Below are 19,107 nucleotides of genomic sequence, written 5' to 3'. Positions count from 1 at the left end.
GCCTGAAGGCGGGCCCGGCACCAGCCAAACCTGCCCCGGGCCTCGTCCTTCCCATCGCCACCCAGGGTGTTCCTGTGACCTAGATCTGCCCACCTCCTGTGCCAGCCCCTTCTCCCAGAACCTCCCTGTGGTTCCATGGTGCTGTCTCTCTATCTGTCTTCAGTCCAGGCCCTGGGCACCCACCTGCAGGGGGCTCCGGGGCCGGGTTGCGGCAGGGCATGGTGGGGCTCGGGGAGAGGCTGTGAGTGGGGGACCCAGGCAGGCTCTCGCTGGACGACAGCGAGTGGTGGAGGCCGGAGGAGAAGCTGCGGCTGGTGTGCAGCGCAGAGGTCTGCTTGGAGATCTTCTTGAACAGCGACTTCCGCCTGGGCCGGGAGGGAGGGCGCAGTGAGGCACGGGCGGCTGCAGGGCTGGATTCCCGGGATCCCTGGCCCGCCCAAAGGGCTCACCGGTCCTGCGTCTCCCGCCGGCGGCTGCGCTTACTCCTCCGTGCCATGCGGCCCTTGGCGGCCTTGCGCGCCGGGCCCACCTTTATGGACGTGTTCTCCAGCGCCGTGGTGCGCAGCGAGATCTTGCCGCCGCTCTGTGGGACGTCCGGGGTTACCCGGGCCGTGCGGGGTGCCTGGGCCCTCACCACCGGTCCACCAGCCCGGCCCCGCTATTGCCCTGCCCCTAGTCCCCAGCTCCCCCACACCATGGAGTGGGGGAGCAGATGAGGCGCCCAACGGGATGTGCCCTCCGGGCGTCAAAGGCCTGGGGCAGCATTGCAACCAAGCCGGCTAGTACCCAGGGGGACAGAGAGGCAGCCCTGTGCGGGTGGGCACCCTAGGGATTTGGAGAGCTCACTGACTCATGGGGGTGGAAGGGACTTGGCGGGGACCTGCCCTCCCTCCTTCTCCTGGGCGGGGTCGGGGGCTTCATCACCTTCAGCAGCAGCTCCACCACGTCCACGTGCACCAGCCCCAGGACAGACTCCCCATTAATGTGGGTGACCAGGTCTCCGGCGCGGAGTCCAGCCTCCTGCGCAGGGCTCCCCTCCTCCACACTCTGCGGGCGGCAAGGGACAGCGAGGTCAGGGGCCCGGCCAGCTCCGGGACACTCAGGCCACGGGTGGCTGCGGGGGTGGCTGTGCCTCGGCTTCCCCAATGCAACTCAGGGCCTGGAGGGCGCACGGACCTCGTCCACCCCTCCCCCAGGCAGGGGCGGACACAGTCGGCCCTCACCCAGACCACGTGGTGCACGGTGTAGACGTCGCTGTCTCCCATGTAGACGCGGATGGCGCGCAGGCTGAAGCCGAACTTCTTCCCTGAGCTGTGGATGACCACGGGCGGCCGCAGACTCCCGCTCACAGGCGATGGGTCCCGGCTGGGCGACGAGTCCCGGGAGGAGGGGTTGGAGGACAGAGAGCGCGGGGACAGCGGACTCATGAGGGGGCCGCCGCTGCCGTCGTCTGCAGGGGTGCGGAGGGGGCACATCAGAACTCCAGCATCTCAAGACCCTCAAATCAGGCCCGGGATGCTCCCCGCCCAGACCGGTAGGCCTAGTCTCTGGCCCTGCCCCACCAGGGAGGCCTATGCGCTGCCGAGGCCCCGCCCAGGACACGCCCCCACCCGGGGAGGCCTATGCGCTGCCGAGGCCCCGCCCAGGACACGCCCCCACCCGGGGAGGCCTATGCGCTGCCGTGGCCCCGCCCAGGACTCGCCTCCACCCAGATAAGTCTACGCGCTGCAGGGGCCCAGCTCACTGCTCGTTTGGCCCCGCCCCGCCAGGTTTCCAGGGGTGCGGCCAGGTGGAAAGCCTGGGCAGCTTGCAGTCGCCTTTACCTGCGGTGATGATGAGCGACAACGCCGACACGGAGGCTGACTTGGGCACGCGGCCTCCATTGCCGCTGCCACCGCCGGGAGAAGACCGGGACTTCTCAGGGGCTTGGTCTCTGGGTCCCCCCAGGCGGCGGCCCCGGCCTGCATCCAGGGCCCGTGAGGTTGAGTGCCGGGCCCCAGTGCTGTTACTCCGGAGGCGTGCGTGGCTGAGCGTCACGGCGTCAGCTGCGGGGTGTCAGGGTCAGCAGGGCCAGCCCCTTGATCCCGAGCTGCCCCTCAAATCCCAGCCTGGGCCCCCACCCAGCCCTGTGAAGCTGAGGTTTCTCTCAAAGTGTTTTGCAAGCTCTGGAAGGTTCCTGAGCCCTCAAAACCCATCTCCAATAGCCCCCACCTGTGGGACAATACCTCTCCCTCCCAGGCCCTACCTACCTGAAAGGCTGGAGGGCTTCGGAGTTACAGGGGGGGTTGGAGGAGGGGCATCAGGTTCCCCTAGAAGGAAGACTGGCTTCCTGGGGTCCTCAGGGCCTGGGCCTGGTGCCTCATCTTCCGAGGAGAAAGCAAACTTGGGCATGGTGTCCAGGCTGATGGTGCCCAGGAGAGATGGGCTGGGGCCGCGCTCTGGCTGGGAGGGACCCGAGGATGTCCAGGACCTCAGCCTGCAGGGACGAGGAGCCCAGGTCACTCCTGCCCCAGGCAAACCCTCAGCAGGAGAGTGGGCGAAGTTGAGGGAGAGCAACTCCTATTCCAGAGAGAATTCCTATTCCTCCTGTAACTCCCAGCCTCCAACTCCCATCTAGCAGATATTGTGGAGGGTGGGCTTTGAAGAATGAATAAGAGTTCGTTAGTAACGGGATCCAGTAATTGTGAGAACAAGAGCCTATCAGTGCATGGCTGCTTTGTCTGCTCTTGTTTGGAGTCTGAAGCCAAAGGAAAGAGGGTGTCAGGGGCCTGAACATGTTTCCCCCCTTTCTAACAGACCACTGGGAAGCTCCTCTAACATCAAACTTTGTATCTCTTGCCTGGCCCACATACCGGACTTCAGTGCTCAGCCGATGACCATTCTCTCCTTCGTTGCGCTCCCACGCCTCCTCCCGGTCCTCACTGGAGGTCCTCTCGGAGAACGCTGGGGTGGGCTGGACAGCCAGGAACTCGGAGCTACTGTACACCTGGGAGGGAGGAGGGGACAGCAAGGCACTAGGGCAGTGGCCACATGCCGAGGTAAGGGCAGGAGGACGTGGGTTCCAAGTCAGCCGGAGCCACACTGTGAGACCCTGGCTCAAAACAAGTGAAGAGGCTCACATCTGTCATCCCAGCTGCTCAGGAGGCTGAGGTCTGAGGATCAAGGTTCAAAGCTAGCCTTGGCAGAAAAGTCCCTGAGACTCTTACCTCCAGCTAACCAGCAAAAACTCTGAACTGGAGTTGTGGCTCAAGTGGTATAGTGTCAGCCTTGAGTGCAAAAAGCTCAAGGAAAGCACCTAGGCCCTGAGTTCAAGCCCCAGGGCCAGCAAAAATAATTTTAAAAGTAGAAAAAAAAACACAAAGAAAACCAGAGCTAAGACTGTGGAGGGGGAAAAGCCTGTTAACCGGGCGATGGCAGGTGTAGCTCCCCAGTGCTCCCCATCCCAGCCTGACAGCAGGCCCTGTAGCCACTGCACGAAGCAGAAGATACCCTGTGTGCACCCCGGGATCCTATGTGGACACTGAGCCACAGCCGGGCTCCTGCTGCCTGCTGGAAGTTTCTCCCATTGCCAAGACTCAGCCCCAAAGCAGTGCCGAGAGCTCTGAGTCAAATCACAGAGGGAAACATGTTAAATCAAGCTTGTAAGGCTGTTGGTGGCTCTGTCACCCTAGGGTGGCCTGGACAGGCCTTCCTTGGTCCACCCCACAGGAGAATATTAGCCATGAAAAGCAACAAAGCTCTGTCACTTAGTAGCAACAGCTGGGCACAGAAGTCATGTGGTGTGAAATCCATGGATAAGAAACACCAGAGTTGTGAACCAACAGAGGTGGGGGGCAGGAGCGGCTCTGGAGGCTGGGGTGGGAAGGGGGAGGCCGGGGAGGACAGAATCTCCTTTGGGGGGCAAAATGGACTGGAAGCAGACAGACAGTGGTTACAAAATACTGGGACTGTGGGGGCTTCACTCTGCTGCAAGAGGGTGGGGACCATACTTCGCCTAGAGATGAAGCAACCAGACCACACCCAGCCCTGGCCACCCACGTGAGCTGCGGCTACACGCGCCCAGGCCACATCAGACCCTGCCATACCAACCACACCCACCTTGCTGAAGCGGTGGGAGCAGGAGGAGAACTGTGGGATCTCTGTGGATGACTCCTCGTCGTTGGTTTCCTCATCCTCGGAGCCCAGATGTCGGTACCTCTCCGAGCGGGCTGTGGGAAAGAGGCAGGGCAACCTGGGCTCCCAGGACTGGGCAATCGGTGCAAAGGCCCTGGGGTGAGCATGGCCCAGGGTTCTTGGGGTACATAGTGTGGGGGGGAGAACATTCTAGAAAACTAGCAATGGGCTGGGGCGCCAGTGGTTCTTGCCTGTAATTCTAGCTACTCAGGAGGCTGAAATCTGAGGATCTTGGTTCAAAGCCAGCCAGGGCAGGAAAGACAAAGACACTCTTATCTCTAACCACTAGAAAACCCAAAGTGGTGCTGTGGCTCAAGTAGAATGCTAGCCTTGAGTTGAAGAGCTCAGAGACAGCGCCCAGGTCTAGACCTCCTCCCAACCCCCCCCCCAAAAAGAACTAGCAATGATGCACACAGCCTCCACCTCTGGTGGGCGGGGACACATCTGAGCCACAGGCCCCTACCACCTTCCTGTGGGACAGCCAGGACCCCAGCAAGGGTCTGCCACACCCAGCCTCTGTCACCCCTTGAGAAACCCTAGTAGACCCTGAGAAGATGGGGTTTTCTGGATCCCCCTCCTATGTAGGGCCAGGGACTCAGTGTGGGTGGAGCCCGGGACCCCACAGGCCCCCACGGGTTCCCACGGGCCCCCACGTACTGTCAAAGTAGCTGGTGTCGTCTTCTGCTTCGAGCTGAGGGACAAATTCTGCTTTGTGTCGCAGGAGCCCCGCCCAATCCAGAGCCCAGAAGAACGGGTGCTGTTTTACTTCGTGGGTGCCACCTGTAGACATGTCACTGAGCCCCATGCCCTGCCCCACCCTACCCCCCCCCACAAACACAAGGAGCCCAACAAAGTCACCCCATCTCACCCACCCCACGCCTTGCTGTCCTCTGCTGGCTGTGGGAGGCCATGCACTTCCTCCACTGGTTCAGGAGGGGCCCCAGTGCACAGCACACTCAGCACAAACTATGCCTTCAAGGAGATTCTGGAAAGTTGCTGAGTACTCTTTGAAACCCTGGCGGTAAACCCCTTCCTCCTGACAAGTTGTCTTTCCTTTTGTTTTCCTGAAATGAGGTCTCTTAGTGTGACCCAGGCTGGCCTCAATGCAAGATCCTCTGGCCCCTACCTCTCAAGCATTGGGACTAAAGGAGTGCAGTACACTTCTCTTCTATGCATTACCATACCCAGCCCACTGAGAGCTTACACTCAGTCCCTTTCCCAGGACCTGTCCTGGACACACCTCACACACACACACTTACCGGTGCCCAGGCGCTCCATGGGGCTCTGGCGTAGCAGTCGGGTGATGAGGTCCTGGGCCTCGGCTGGAAGGGCCTCCTCCCCCTCGGGCCACATGATGTCATCTGCGATGAGGCACAGAATGAGGGTGGGCCCCTTCCCAGCCCCTGGGACTGCACCTGGTGGTGTCTCATGGTGCAGCTGTCCGCCCTGCCCTAGCTGAGCCCCCACCACACCGTGCTCAGCCCTCGTGCCGCATCCCTGACATTGATACATTAGTTGAGACTGGGCCTGGCTCTGGGGGACGCACCGCTGACCACCTGTCCGAAGAGCTCCTCGGGTGTGTCTCCAAAGAAGGGCACGCAGCCCACCAAGAACTCATACAGGATGATGCCCATAGCCCACCAGTCCACGGGCTTCCCATAGCCCTGGCGGAAGATCACCTCAGGTGCAATGTACTCCGGAGTCCCGCATACCTGTGGGGGGCAGGACAGGGAAACTGAGGCCTGCCCCAGCCTGGATAAGCCCTTGAGAGACAGGGACATGCACGCCAGGGTGAGGGAAGTGGGGTGACTGGGCTTGCTCTCATCCATTCTCTCCTATCTTGCCCACATCTGTGGTCAGGTCTCACACCCAGACCCACCACCTGCCCACCTGCTTGTCCACAAACTCTCGGGCATCCTTTTCGATGTGGCCTTCGTAGAGGTTGGTGGCCATGTTCATGAGCCCGATCTTGGACAGGCCGAAGTCAGTCAGCTTGATGTGGCCGAGGGACGTGATCAGCAGGCTGCGGGGTGGTTGGGATGCCCCCCCACGCAGGGCTCAGTATCCAGAGCCAGGCCCAGGGCCCCAGGGAAGACTGGGCAGGCACAGCCAGAGACCAGCCCAGCTCCAGGTCCTACCCGACAAAGCCCCGCCCCAGTCAGTCCCTCCGCAGGCCACTCCCTCTTGCCCCCCCCGCCCCTGACCACGCCCCTAACACTGTAGCCCCGCCCCTTCCTAGTCCTTGGCCTCTGCCTCTGGCCCCGCCCCTAGGACCATGACCTTGCCCTCAGATCGCTAGCCATGGCCCCAAAGCCTGGGGTGCCCAGGCACTCATGTGACCCCGCCCCTGCACCCTGACCTCGCCCCACCCCCTCACTTGTCTGGCTTGAGGTCGCGGTGCACGATGCCGTAGTTGTGCAGGTACTCGAGTGCCAGCACGGTCTCTGCGAAGTACATGCGTGCCATGTCCACGGGCAGCGGGCCCATGTTCTTCAGCAGCGTGGCGCAGTCGCCGCCTGTGGGAGGGGCGGGAGAGGCCACCCGGAAGCTGTGCCAAGCGCCCCGCCATCCCGGTGTACTCCCCACAGGCTTCCAGCTGGTGCGTGTCTCCTCCTCACTGGCCTCCCCTTAGCCCCACACGCGGTGGCCCGGTGCCCCCACCCTCCTGTCCCCCGGGGCCCTTCCACTCCCCACCCACCCCAACTCTGCCCCAGGGGGGACTCAGGGAGCGGCGCCACTCACCCTCCACATACTCCATGACCATGCAGAGATGGCGGCGCGTCTCGAAGGAGCAGAACATGCCCACCACGAAGGGGTTCTCGGCGAAGGTGAGGATGTCTCGCTCCACGAACACCTGCTGGATCTGGTTCCGCAGGATCAGGTTCTGCTTGTTGATCTTCTTGATGGCGAAGCGCTGCCGGGTCTCCCGGTGCCGTACCAGATACACGGCCCTGCGCGGGGGCGGGAGGGGCGAAGGGGCACCGAGGTCGGTGGCTGGGAGACACCAGCACCCACATGCTGGGCTGGACAGCCGCCCATGACTCCCTGCTGGGTCACCCTTTCTCTCCTTGGACAGGGCCCGGCTGTGCAGTCCTGCAGCTTCAGACCGGCTCCCAGGGCTGAGGCCCCAGTTGGGCCTCCACAGCCTGCCACCAGCTCACACTTTCAGACATGCAAGGTGAGTGTGTTGCTGATCAGGTGCAGGCTGAGGCACCCTGAGCTGCTGGAAACGGAGGTCCCAAGGACTCACCCATATGCCCCATTGCTGATAAGTTTGATGGTCTCAAAGTCGCTCTCACAGGGCTTCCTCCGGGATGGGCCCACCAGGGCACGGTTCTGGGGACAGGAGAGGGGGACTCAGGGTCTGACTGCAGTCACCCCAGCCCAGGATGCCAGTGCTGGGCCAACACTTGTCTTTCCTAAGCCTCACAACCAGCACCCCAGTTTCTGAGGTTTGGCTCCTGTTGTGCCTGCCTCCTTGAGGACTGCTACATATCCTCCCAAGTCCTTTCCCATGCCTTTTCCAATCCCACCCTGTCCTCTCTGACCTCCACAGCAGGGTGATCCCACTTGCTACCCCCTTTCCCCACCAAGTCTCGGTGTGCTTTTGTTTTTGTTTTTTCCAGTCCTGGGCCATGAACTCAGGGCCTGAGTACTGTCCCTGGCTTCTTTTTGCTCAAGGCTAGCACTCTGCCACTTGAGCCACAGTGCCACTTCTGGCTGTTTTCTATATATGTGGTGCTGGGGAATCGAACCCAGGACTTCATGTATACGAGGCAAGCACTCTTGCCACTAGGCCATATCCCCAGCCCCTCGGTGTGCTTTTGAAGCACCTACTACATATAAAACTTCAACAAACTCAGCTTCACTGAACTACCCCAAAAAGAACCACAGAGAAGGCCTGCAGGCCCAGCTACTCACCTCAGGGGACTCGGAAGCTGGGGGCTGTCCTTCATCAAGGTCACTCAGAGGCACAATTTCTGTACATTGAAGGAAGAGCCTTTTTTATTTCCCAGACCTGGTCTCTCTGGGTAGCCCAGGCTGGCCTGGAACTCACAATTCTCCCGCATGCCGGCCTTCAACAGGGTGCTCCAGTCTGGCCCCTCCTGGGCTGGGGACAAGGTCCCAGGTCCCACTGCCCTATCTTGAAGCCAGGGCAGGCAGCCAAACTGAGGACTAAAGAACACTCTAAAAGGCTTAAGAACCCAATGGGCTTTCCATATTTGAGCATTGGAAATGGGGCCTGAGCTCTGACTTCTTCAGCCCAGGGTGCTGCCTGTGGAGATCCAGTCCTTCCGGGAACCAGACTTGTAGAGAGACAATTTCTGGCTAGCCATGGTGAACACAGGCACCACTGTTACTGTGCAACAAGGTCCTGTGGTCACAAACCGAGATTGGCCCCAGGGGCAAGGCCCTCTAAAAGGCTGGAGGCCTGAGTCGGAACTCAGCTTCTCTCCATCCTCTTATACCGCTCGTTCCAGAGCACCGAGTGGTCTCCTTCTACAAGCTTGGCCACCAATACCAGGCCACTAACTTTGTTCCCAGCTCTACCACTTGAGTACTGCCTCCAGCCCTTGTTTGCTTTATTTTCTGAAAAGTCAGTTTTTTTGTCCAGGGCTGGGCTCAGACCTGACCTGGAGGACAGTCTCTCTCTGCAGCATGGGTTGCCCTAGTGCTCATGGGCTCTCAAGCTCAACCCTGAGGGCCCTGATGGAGCCTGGCTTACCTAACTATTCCTGCTCTTTCCTTACTTGTCTTGAGGTGCTGGAGATGGAACCTAGGGCCTTGAAGATGCCAGGAAAGTACTCGAACTGAATGGCCTCCCCAGCCCACCGCCTTTCCAGGTATGCCCTTTAGGGGTATGGGGAAAGGAGTCCCAGAAGGCAGGACCACTGGTGCCAAGTGGTGAGGCAGTGGCATAAAAAAGGACAGCAAGGAGAGTGGGCTGCACACCCACTTCCCTGGGCCTGTTTCTTCTCCCCAAGCCCAGCTCACCCTCCAGGGGGTCCTTGGCTAGGCCTAGCTGTCCAATGATGTACTGTGGCAGGTCTGTCTTAATGCCCTGGCCATCCCGGGCTTGGCCCTCGGCTGCCTCCAGTAGGTGGTAAAACTCTTCAGGATCAAATTCCTGGACAACAGGGAGGATCAGAATGGAGAGCTCAGGCTCCAACCCAGCTCAAGGCCCTGGTCAGCCCCCCAGCTCCACGCTCTGCCCCCAGGCATAGCTCAGGTGTACAAGCCCAGGCCTCACCAGGCACTCCAAGAGCCGAGCAGGCCGCGAGATGATGATCAACAGCTTCCGGACCAGCTGGAGAATGAAGCCCACCTCCTCACTGTCTGAGCGCTCATGGGCCTGCAGAGGAGCATGGCGTCACCATGGCCCACCTAGCTGAGCATGGGATCAAACCCAGGCCCTAAACTGAGAGGCACGGCTACAGGGACCCAAGACTGTCAAGCAGGGCATCCAGATCCCGCCAAGAGGCGGGCGTGGCAACATGAGGCTCCACCCACACCAAAGTGTGCCCCACTCACAAGGCCCATGGCAGGCCTGGCCCAGTGAAAAACTGCCTGCCCAGGCCTGCCCTGCATAGGCTCCACCCACTAGATGCCCTGCCCACCAGAAGCTACGCCCACCCAGGCACCAGACATCCTGCCCACACGTGGCTCTGCCCACCACACACATCCTGCAGCAGCCGCTCGAGCTTCTCCTGCATCTCCAGGAAGTAGCGGGAGGTGACCAGGGCCTCGGCGGACTTGGCCAGGCAGTCCCGGGCCAGCTCCATGATCTGGTGGTGGATGAAGCCCAAGACGCCATCCGCCAGAGCCAGGCGGGCGTCGTCCGGCGGGTAGGCTGCCAGGAAGTCCTGCAGGCGGCCCTCCATCTGGGCAGTGGCCTGGGCAGGGCAAGGTGGCAGTGTCAGGGGCAGGGGCTGGAAGGAGTGGAGTGCGCAGGGCGGGCAAGGTGAGAGGCAGGGGAGGGCCAGTCCACCCCGCCACCACGCACCTTGGGGAACCTCTCCCTGTACACGTGATTCATCATGGCGATCTCATTGTCAAAGGTCCCCGATGTGCGTCCCGGGCTGCAACAACACGAGGGCCGGCTTGGGACCTGGGACCTGGGATCTGGGCCCGAAGCCAAGGGGGTCAGGGGTGGGCCTGGATAAGGGGTGGCCTGGGATAGGGGAGCTGGGCCGGGTATGGGCGCACCTCAGGCTGCGGGAGCGGGGACGCATGCGTGGTGAGCGGCCTCCCTCGTCGTCCACCACACTCTCGGAGCTTCGGAAGTGCTTGGACAAGAAGTGCAGCTCGTCTGGTGTGGGCTGGAAGGGAAGCTGGTGGAGACGTTCCCGGGAGGACGAGCTCGACTGCCGAGAGAGGGGGATCAGGGTCAGGGCTAGGACCCTCGAGCATCCTTGGGAGCCTGCATCCACCTTCTGTCTCCTGTGCAACCTTCATGGCCCCACCACCAGTCCCCCCTTCCTGCCTGCAACCCCTAGATCTTCCTTTGATCAGACTGTGACCTCACAAGTTAAAGATATCAGTGTCTTCCAGACTGGAGCATCTTGGGGTCATTGTGGGGGCGGGGAGATGGAGAGGGACAGCTGGGGCAACTACCTAACACCCTAAAAGGCACCACGTGTGGGTCCGCCCACCCTGGAGCTGTGGATACCGAGACTGTGGAACTGGGTGTGTTGGTGCCATAGCCAGAAGACGGGAGAGACGCGAGGGACCATCTTCTGCCATCTGCCCTGCAGAGGATGATGAGAGGAGATGGAAGGACAGCCGATGGGTGTGTAGGGGGGTGCTTGTGAGGAGCATGGCAGGTGTGGTCTGGCGGATTCCAGCCCCTCAGAGAAGGTCCTTCTGTGAGAATCTCCATAGGGCTCAGGCCCAGGAGCCTCTAGGACGCCCTCCAGGACAGCTCCTGTGGCCCAAGCTTTGGCCTGAGATGTAGCTGCTGGGACAGAGAAGCCAGTCCCTGGCTGGAGGACTTGGGGGGCAGAGTCCTGCTTCCTTTACCAGGAAGAAGGCAGGCACACAGCAGTCCTCCCTCAAGTTTGAGGCTTGACACTTGGGTTAATGGTTCTTGCACTGGTGCATCCCCAGCCCTCCAGATTGTTTGCAGTTACCTGTGTCCTTGCACAGGAGGTGAACACACAGGGCCCAGGTGTGCCACAGGCAGCAGTCATGAAGGGTCCACCAGCAGGCAGGCCAGGAGGTGGGGGGGAGAGCACTGCCCCAGCCCGCCCCAGCCTTCCCCACTCACCTCCTTGCAAAGGGGAAGCTGATAGCAGCTAAGTTCCGTGGACTGTCCAAGGGGCTGCTGCCTGCTAGTGGGAGGTGGGGAAACTGAGTCAGGGGTGCACATGGGACGCAGCTAGCCTCACTTCTCTCCCCACTCCTGCTGCTCTTACACTCACCCGTGGGGACCGACAGAGGCGACAGGGGCCGAGAGAGAGTGGGCGATGGTGTCCCTACCACCAGGCTTTTGCGGTTTCCACTTCGGCAGCTGTGGGGATGAAGAAACAAGGTCACGAGTGGCTGGCAGGCTCTTGAACCTGGTGCTCCCTCCATGCCAGCTGCCCTAGACAAGTGCTATGAGCCACTACAGCAGGGCTGGGCCATCCTCACTCCTCTGCCCCAGACTCCCAGCCAAGAGTGGTGACAGGCAGGGCCGAGGGGGCCAGTGACTGGGTGACAGAGCGGGTTCCACACTACGCACCTCCCTAGTTTCCCCCCTAAAATGCCATCTGGGCACCCCCAGTAAGTGCAGAGGCAGCCTATTTTTACCACCAGGACCCACTCTTTATTTTGGGGATGGTTGGGTGGGTACTGGAGCTTGAACTTGGGCATGGGCACTGTCCCTTAGCTTGTTTCACTCAAGGCTGGCACTCTACCACAGATCCACTTCTGGTTTTATGGTGGTTAAGTGGAGAAAAGTGTCTCAGGATTTTTCTGCCCAGGCTGACACTGAACCACAATCCTCAGATCTCAGCTGGAACAGCTCGAATTACAGGTGTGAGCACAGGAGTGCCTGGCTTAGGACACGCTAGTTCTGTGAACTGCCACCATGTTTTACTTGCTCTGCAAGTGCCCAGCACTTCAGCCTCCAGCCCCCCAGGCTTCCCTGCCAGGTCTGCCCCCGCCCCTGCCCTATCCTGCCAGGGGAAATCAGGCAACATGGTCCCGCCTCCTCCCCCCCAGCAGTCGCCTGGCAACGGCTCCGAGGGTAATAAGTGCACAGCCCACGGCTGAAGCCTCCAACGCTGCTGGGCTCAGCTGGCTGGGCGGAGCCTGGAGAAGCAGGGACGCAGGCCCAAGGGTCAAGAAAGCAGCCTAGGTCAGAGTTGACAAGGTGGCAGGGAGGAGCCCAGTATGTGTGCGGAGCCACCACCTGAGCCTCAGTTTCCCCTTTGCGTGGAGGGTTAGTGTGAAGTTCCCCGCACCACAATCTGGTGCCTGCGACCACGGCCAGGGTTACAGACTGATGGAAGTCGCCCACAGGTGCTGGTCCTACAACCCCGGCCCCACCATGTCCAAGGCTGGAAAATTGAGACCGTCAATATCAACAGCACAGTTATGAGACTCAGAAATACAAATGAAACTCGGCAGTTCCTGCAGGACTTCCTGCGGGCCTCTCCCCATCAGCCCGCGCAGGTGCTACTTCCTCCAGACTTCTGTCAGGCAGCACCCTTGCACCCCGACACCTACAGTGTTTAGGAAGTCCCAAACCAGCTTCCCTCTTCCTTCCAGGATGGGCCTGAAAGTACAGCCACGTTTGTCACCCCCCAGCAATTGCTGTCACTCACCCCGGGCACCTAAGTGCCAGCCAAGTATCTGTGCGCACCACACGGCGCACACCCCGGGCACCCCCGTGCCTGCCAGTACCTGTGAGCACCATGCCCACGGCACACACCCTGACACCCGAGCACCAGATGAGTACCTGTGCGCACCCCACAGCGCACTCCAGCACCCAAGTGCCAGCTGCATACCTGTGCGCACCGCACAGCGCCCTCCCCGGGCACCCAAGTGCCAGACGGGTACCTGTGCACACCCCACAGTGCGCACCCCAACACCCGAGTGCCAGCCAGGTATCTGTGAGCACCACATGGCACACACCCCGGGCACCCGAGTGCCTGCCAGTACCTGTGAGCACCATGCCCACAGCGCCCACCCCGACACCCGAGTGCCTGCCCATACCTGTGCACACCCCATGGTGCGCACCCCGACACCCGAGTGCTAGACGGGTACCTATGCGCACCCCATGGAGCGCACCCCGACACCAAGTGCCAGACAGGTACCTGTGCATACTGCACAGCGCCCACCACAAGCACCCGAGTGCCAGGCCGGTCCCTGTGCGCACCGCATGGCGCGCACCCGGGCACCTGAGTGCCAGCTGTGTACCTGTGCGCACCCCGGGCACCCAAGTGCCAGCCGTGTACCTGTGTGCACCCCACGGCGCCCACCCCAGGCACCTGAGTGCCAGCTTCATACCTGCGCACACCCCACGGCTCCCCGGGGGTCTCAAGGATCTGCACCCAGGCCCCGGTTCAGCCCCAGATGCTCCACACCAAAGCCCAGACAGGCCACACAACCTGGTAGTGGTTGACCTGGCATTCTAACCCGGGTCAGCGACAAGCCCAGCTCTCAGGGGAAGCCAGGCCTCGGGACGGGACGGGACGGGACGGGACGGGACGGGACGGGACACGGCAAGGCAAGGAGGTCCAGGCTCCGCCACCGCACCTTCGGGGCCTCGGCCGTGTTCGCTCAGTGTTGGCGTATGATCCACATTTCCGTCAGGCAGTGTGTATGTGTGTTGGGGGGCAGATCAGCCCGGGGCTTCCCAGCTAGTCCCACTGCCCGCGGGGGCCCGGAGCAGGGGACCACCTGGCACAGGGATCCCGGCTTGGCGCTCCCGGCGGAGACCCCGACCGCCCCCTTCCCGGGGACCGCGGCCGCCCCCTCCGCACGGGGACCCCGGCCCACCCGGCCTACCTCTTGGAGCGCTGGAGCAGGGCGCCCTTGGCCAGACGGCTGCGATGGCCCGGGGCCGCCACCGCCGTCCAGTAGCTGGGATCAGACATGCCGCGTCCCTTTGTGCCGCCGCCGCTGCCGCCCCGGGCTCAGGACGCGCGGGGGCGCAGCTGGCGGCGGCGGGACGCGAGCCTCGGCGGTGGCGCCGGCCGTGAGCCTCGTCGATCCCGCCCGGGCGGGGTCGCCGGGGGCGCTGCGGAGGGGGGCCCCGGACGCGCCGAGAGGAAGCGCGCGGCCGAGAGCCCCGCCCAGTCGAGCACCGGGGCAGGTCCTGGGCGGGGGCGGGTCGAGAGACGCGGAAGTGTAGAGCGCTGGGCCGCGTGCGGAGGGAGTGGGTGGGGCGTTGTTAAGGCTGAGGACGGCAGGGCGGGGCGTCGCCTGGGGTGCGCGCGGCGTGGGCGGGGCGTCGCTAAGACGGCGGGCGACATGGGCGGAGCGTTGCTGGGGCCCGGGCGACGTGGGCGGGGCGTTGCAGGAGCCCGGGCGGCGTGGGCGGGGTGTCGCCGGGGCCCTGGGGGGCACTCCAGGGTTCGGCCAGGGTTTTGCCGTTAATCCCGGGTAAATTCCCCTCCCTTCCCCGCCCCTCTCCCTTCAAGGCCTCGGCCCGGAACCGTGTTGACTGCCACAATCGCGGCCCGCCCAGCACCCAGCCCGGCTGCCACAGCCGGCTTTGCCCGCCCAGGGCCTGTCCGGCCTCCGGGGCCAGGGCTCCTAGGGTCTGACCCAGACTCCTCCCCCGAGCCCCACCGCAGTCAGGGCCGGGCAGTGGTTGCCACCCCACCACTCCAGCCTCGGCCTCCGCGACTGCACGAAGCGGATAAAGCCGAGCTGCGGCAGCTCCCGAGGTTGGGCGGCATCGCTTGCCAGCCTTGCCCTGACCCGCAGGCCTCAGTGTCCACACGCTCGGCCCGCAGCAGACGCGGGGATCCGCGGTAAGTGTGGGGAAGAGCTCACCACACACGGGTATGGGCGGAACGGAGGCTTCTCCCACGCCAGCCCCAGGAGGCTGGAGTGGGGTCGCCACGGGACAGACACTTCAAAGCCTAGGAGACCCCAGTACCTGCGTGGAGAACAGAAGAAACTGGCCAGAAGTGGCGCTGTGGCTCAAGTGGCAGAGTGCTAGCCTTGAGCAAAAAGAAGCCAGGGACAGTGCTCAGGCCCCGAGTCCAAGCCCCAGGACTGGCCAAAAAAAAAAAAAAAAAAAGAAAAGAAAAACAAACAGACACGGGGGTGCTGTCCAGGTACTCCCAGACTCTGCCATGCCATTTGGCATCTCAGTGCCACCCCGGTGTCCCTACCCTGCCAACTGTCCCTCCACAATCACTCATCAACTCAGCATACATTTGTTGGGTGTTATTGTCTCTCACTTGTCTGTCCCTGCACAGCCCTGGGAACCAGTTCACACCAATTCATTGCCCTGAGGGGGTAAGGATCCAGTCTGGGGTAGGAGGCAGAGAATAATCAGGAAAAATACATAAAGATAAGCTCACAAATGGATTTTCTTTGTGGTACTGAGGATCATCAAATCCAGGGCCTGACCCATGGCAGGCCAAGGCCAATACTGCTTTTTTTTTTTTTTTTTTGCCAGTCCTGGGGCTTGAACTCAGGGCCTTGAGCACTGTCCCTGGCTTCTTTTTGCTCAAGGCTAGCACTCTGCCAACTTGAGGCCACAACACCACTTCTGGCCATTTTCTATATATGTGGTGCTGAGGAATGGAACCTAGGGCTTCATATATACCAGGCAAGCACTCTTGCCACTAAGCCATATTCCCAGCCCCCTTTTTGTTTTATTTTGATATGGCTATAGTGGGGGATTTTAACTCAGGGCCAGAGTGCTGTCCCTGAGCTTTTACATTTAAGGCTGGAACTCTACTACAGTCACACCTCCACTTTCTGCTTTCTGATGGTTAGACACGAGTCTCATGGAGCCAGGCACAGTGGGTCACTCATCTAATCCTACCTACTCATGAGGCTGAGATCTGAGGATCATGGTTCAAAATCATCCCAGGCACGAATGTCCTTGAGACTCTTACCTCTAATTAACCATTAGGAAACTAGCATTGTGGCTCAAAGTGATAGAGCACTAGCCTTGAGTGCAAAGGCTCAAAGACAGCCCCCATGTCCTGAATTCAAAATTCATGACTGACAAAAAAAGAGTCTCTTGTACTTTCCTGTCTAGGCTGCCTTGGAACTTTAATCCTTAGACCTCTGTCTCCTGAGTGGCTAGGATTACAGGCATGTGGCACAGGGTCTGACCTGCAACCCTGATTCTTGTTTTATTTTGGTTTGGCATTACTGTGGGGTTGAACTTAAGGCCTGGAACTTGCTAGGCAGGTGCTCTACTGCTTGAGCCTCACCTCCAGCCTGAAGATAGTTGTAGACCTCCTAATGAAGAAGGGAAGAGAAAAAGGGGTCACCCTAGCAAATGGTGATCTACCCTGAGGCCTCTCAAAGGAGGCCTGGTGGACCTCTAGGGCAATGAGGAGTGTCTCCAGCAGGGCTGACCACAGGCCTCAGGGCTGAGGGATCCGGGAGCCACAGGGGGGGTCAGAGCAGGGAGAGGCATGGTCTGGATGCCATTGTCGGACTCCCAAGTCTGCTGTGGGGAGTGGGGGGTAATAGGAAGGTAGAGGTAAGTTGAGGCTGGGAGGGCAACACTGAGGCTCCTGGAGAAAAGTGGGCTCTAGGCCTGTTTTGAGAACCAGGAATGTACCTGTGGGGTCACTTGAGACCATGAAGGATGAGGGTGGAGCCCTTCCTGACCCTAGTATGAGGATTGAACCCCCATATACTGCACCCACAAGTCCATTGCTGTCTCCCACCCCTTCAGCCTCTCCCACACCCCTCTAGCCTCAATTTCCCCAGCTAGGCACTGAAGACAGCCCAGAAGGCCTCTTCCTGGCATGGGTCGGTTCTAAAGGCTGACCTCGATGGCCCTTCCCCAGCTCTACCTGCATGGCTGGCTCCTTATTGCCCCAAGCAGCAACTGGAACTCTTGGACCAACTCTGTCTTGGAGCACCTAAGTGGCTTCTGGCACTTCCAGGTAGAAAATTCAACTCATAGTAGCCATTGTCTCCTTGTACACCCCCTCCCCATGGGGAGAGCTCTTTCTCTTCACCATGGGGAGGGCACCAATGGATCACTGGCTTTCTCCCAGGCCCAGCCCTCAGGACAACACCTGGCCAGCTCACTGATCACACCCAGGCCAAGGCAGGTGAAGATCAGGAGGGTTGATGACCAGAGTCAGCCTGGGCAAATAGTGAACAAGACCCCATTTCAACCAATCAGCCAGGCGAGGTTGTACATTGCCTGTAATCCTAGATGCAAGACAGGCTGTGGAAGAGAGAACAGCCCTCCACATAGGGATGGATATCTCAACTCCAGACCTTATTAGAAAAACAACTAGCTCATGAAGGTATGGAGGCCCTCCACAGTGGTGTGCTGCTGCTGCCCCCTGCTGACCAGGGGAGGTGCTGGGGCCTCAGCTCTAGCCCCAGGTTCTGCCTCCATTTCCTCCCAGTAAAACCTCAGTCACACCCAATGCAGAGGTCCCTGCCTCTTGTCTAGGGCCTCACTTGGGGATGCGGTCAAGTCCCCTCTGGCCTGGCCTTTCTCCCAGGCTGTTCCTGGACGGCTCACTATGGGGTCCTTCTTTCTCTACCCAAGTGGGAGTGACAGCAGCCCACCCACTCCAGTCTTCATCTTTTGCTTCACTGCTTCTCTGCCACTTCATTTCTATCCCCAGAGACCTTTCTCCCTTGACCCCTGCAGGCAACCAGAGAGGCTGTGAAAGTCTCTCCATCCTGCCTCAGGTCTGTTGCACAGGCTGTGCATACTTCCTAACATCAGTCCTCCCCTGGCTTTGTCCCCAGTGGGTGGTGCAAACACCAGCTCTGCTTGAATCTAGGTGACCCATTCATACTTTCACTGACAACTTCATCCGGGCCACCAACAGCCCTGAGGGCAAGGCTCGGTTCCTCGGGTCCACAGCTATACATAATCTTGGGCATCTACTAAACTTTTGCTGGCAGGCACTCGCTGAGGGTTCAATACCACCCCTCCCCCCCACACCTTTACTTTTTGCTCTGCCTTCTCCTCTTTCCAGTTCAATGGAAAGTGCAGCACAGCGTATTCATACTAAGTTGTAAATGATTGCAAAACACACCAGGAGAAGAGTAAACAGCATCCCTCTGGTAGATGGCAGGACTCTGAGTCCTGCCAGTCACAGAAGTTGGCATTTCCACAGGCCCTGATACCACCACAAAGACACCAAATGAGAACGGGCTTCTCCAGTTTGAGCCTCAGTTTCCTCCTCTGGGGAACCGGATGGGGCAGGGCGCCTCCCACCTGGGCCCAGGGGCGGGGGCAGCTGGCCTTTGGGTGCCTGGGCGGCAGCCTGGGAACGCAACACCTGTCTGGAGAGCTCTCGGTGGAGCCCCGGCCTCCCTGGCCACCTGTCCCAAGTAGAGCCAGGCCAAAGACTGGAATTTTTCCCAGCCCCGCCCCGGCGAGAACGGCGATGCCATCACCAGGAGGGGTAAACTGAGGCCAGAGGGGCGAGGCCGCGCACTCTCTCACTCACCTCCAGGGGCGCAGGCCCAGGCCCGGGCTGCCAGGGCTGCAGGGGCTGCTGGGGCTCAGCAGGGCCGGGCTCTGGCTGCTCGGGGACAGGCTGCAAAGGAAGGCCGCGGACAGTGACCCCGCGGCCGCGCTGCGTGCGAGTCCGCGAGGGATTCCGGGGTGCGGGGAACCCGGCGGGCTCCCCCCTAGGCGGCAGCGCACGGGGACGCGGAGCGGGGAGACGTCGCCCCCTCGGCTCCCGGGCGCTAGACTCACTCGAGGGTCAGCGCGGGGATGCGCAGCCTGTCCCTGCGGGACTTCATGCCGGGAGCCGGGAG

The 19,107-nt window shown here is 61.0% G+C and overlaps 2 protein-coding genes across 6 annotated transcripts in view; both read right to left on the bottom strand.

Annotated features, from left to right (window-relative positions):
• The window catches only part of Pik3r2 (phosphoinositide-3-kinase regulatory subunit 2), a 22,578-nt gene extending 11,238 nt beyond the window's left edge, over positions 1–11,340 (bottom strand). Inside the window, exons 1-2 of the mRNA XM_048342573.1 lie at positions 11,329–11,340; positions 11,094–11,095 (exon numbers count right to left, since the gene is read on the bottom strand). The gene's annotated coding sequence lies outside the window, so the exon portion shown is untranslated. The remainder of the gene's footprint in view (positions 1–11,093; positions 11,096–11,328) is intronic.
• Mast3 (microtubule associated serine/threonine kinase 3) overlaps positions 1–19,107 on the bottom strand; it is a 20,852-nt gene extending 1,745 nt beyond the window's left edge. Inside the window, exons 1-26 of one of the 5 annotated variants that reach the window (XM_048342566.1) lie at positions 19,046–19,107; positions 18,792–18,881; positions 11,595–11,683; positions 11,441–11,504; positions 10,844–10,922; positions 10,381–10,538; positions 10,178–10,253; positions 9,855–10,067; positions 9,425–9,526; positions 9,169–9,301; positions 8,095–8,153; positions 7,424–7,509; positions 6,916–7,124; positions 6,551–6,689; positions 6,064–6,196; positions 5,720–5,885; positions 5,433–5,534; positions 4,831–4,953; positions 4,099–4,208; positions 2,853–2,986; positions 2,250–2,476; positions 1,824–2,045; positions 1,224–1,450; positions 925–1,047; positions 450–583; positions 184–365 (exon numbers count right to left, since the gene is read on the bottom strand). In XM_048342566.1, the coding sequence (XP_048198523.1) occupies positions 184–365; positions 450–583; positions 925–1,047; positions 1,224–1,450; positions 1,824–2,045; positions 2,250–2,476; positions 2,853–2,986; positions 4,099–4,208; positions 4,831–4,953; positions 5,433–5,534; positions 5,720–5,885; positions 6,064–6,196; positions 6,551–6,689; positions 6,916–7,124; positions 7,424–7,509; positions 8,095–8,153; positions 9,169–9,301; positions 9,425–9,526; positions 9,855–10,067; positions 10,178–10,253; positions 10,381–10,538; positions 10,844–10,922; positions 11,441–11,504; positions 11,595–11,683; positions 18,792–18,881; positions 19,046–19,092 (3,427 nt within the window). In that variant the 5' untranslated portion in view covers positions 19,093–19,107. Of the gene's footprint in view, positions 1–79; positions 366–449; positions 584–924; positions 1,048–1,223; positions 1,451–1,823; positions 2,046–2,249; positions 2,477–2,852; positions 2,987–4,098; positions 4,209–4,830; positions 4,954–5,432; positions 5,535–5,719; positions 5,886–6,063; positions 6,197–6,550; positions 6,690–6,915; positions 7,125–7,423; positions 7,510–8,094; positions 8,154–9,168; positions 9,302–9,424; positions 9,527–9,854; positions 10,068–10,177; positions 10,254–10,380; positions 10,539–10,843; positions 10,923–11,440; positions 11,505–11,594; positions 11,684–14,169; positions 14,458–18,791; positions 18,882–19,045 lie in introns of those variants that run through there. The other 4 variants (XM_048342567.1, XM_048342571.1, XM_048342568.1 and 1 more) reach the window with 4 other exon arrangements.

The sequence above is a fragment of the Perognathus longimembris genome, chromosome 3, assembly GCF_023159225.1.
Source record: "Perognathus longimembris pacificus isolate PPM17 chromosome 3, ASM2315922v1, whole genome shotgun sequence".
NCBI lineage: Eukaryota > Metazoa > Chordata > Mammalia > Rodentia > Heteromyidae > Perognathus > Perognathus longimembris.
This window is presented reverse-complemented; position numbering and strand designations above follow the sequence as displayed.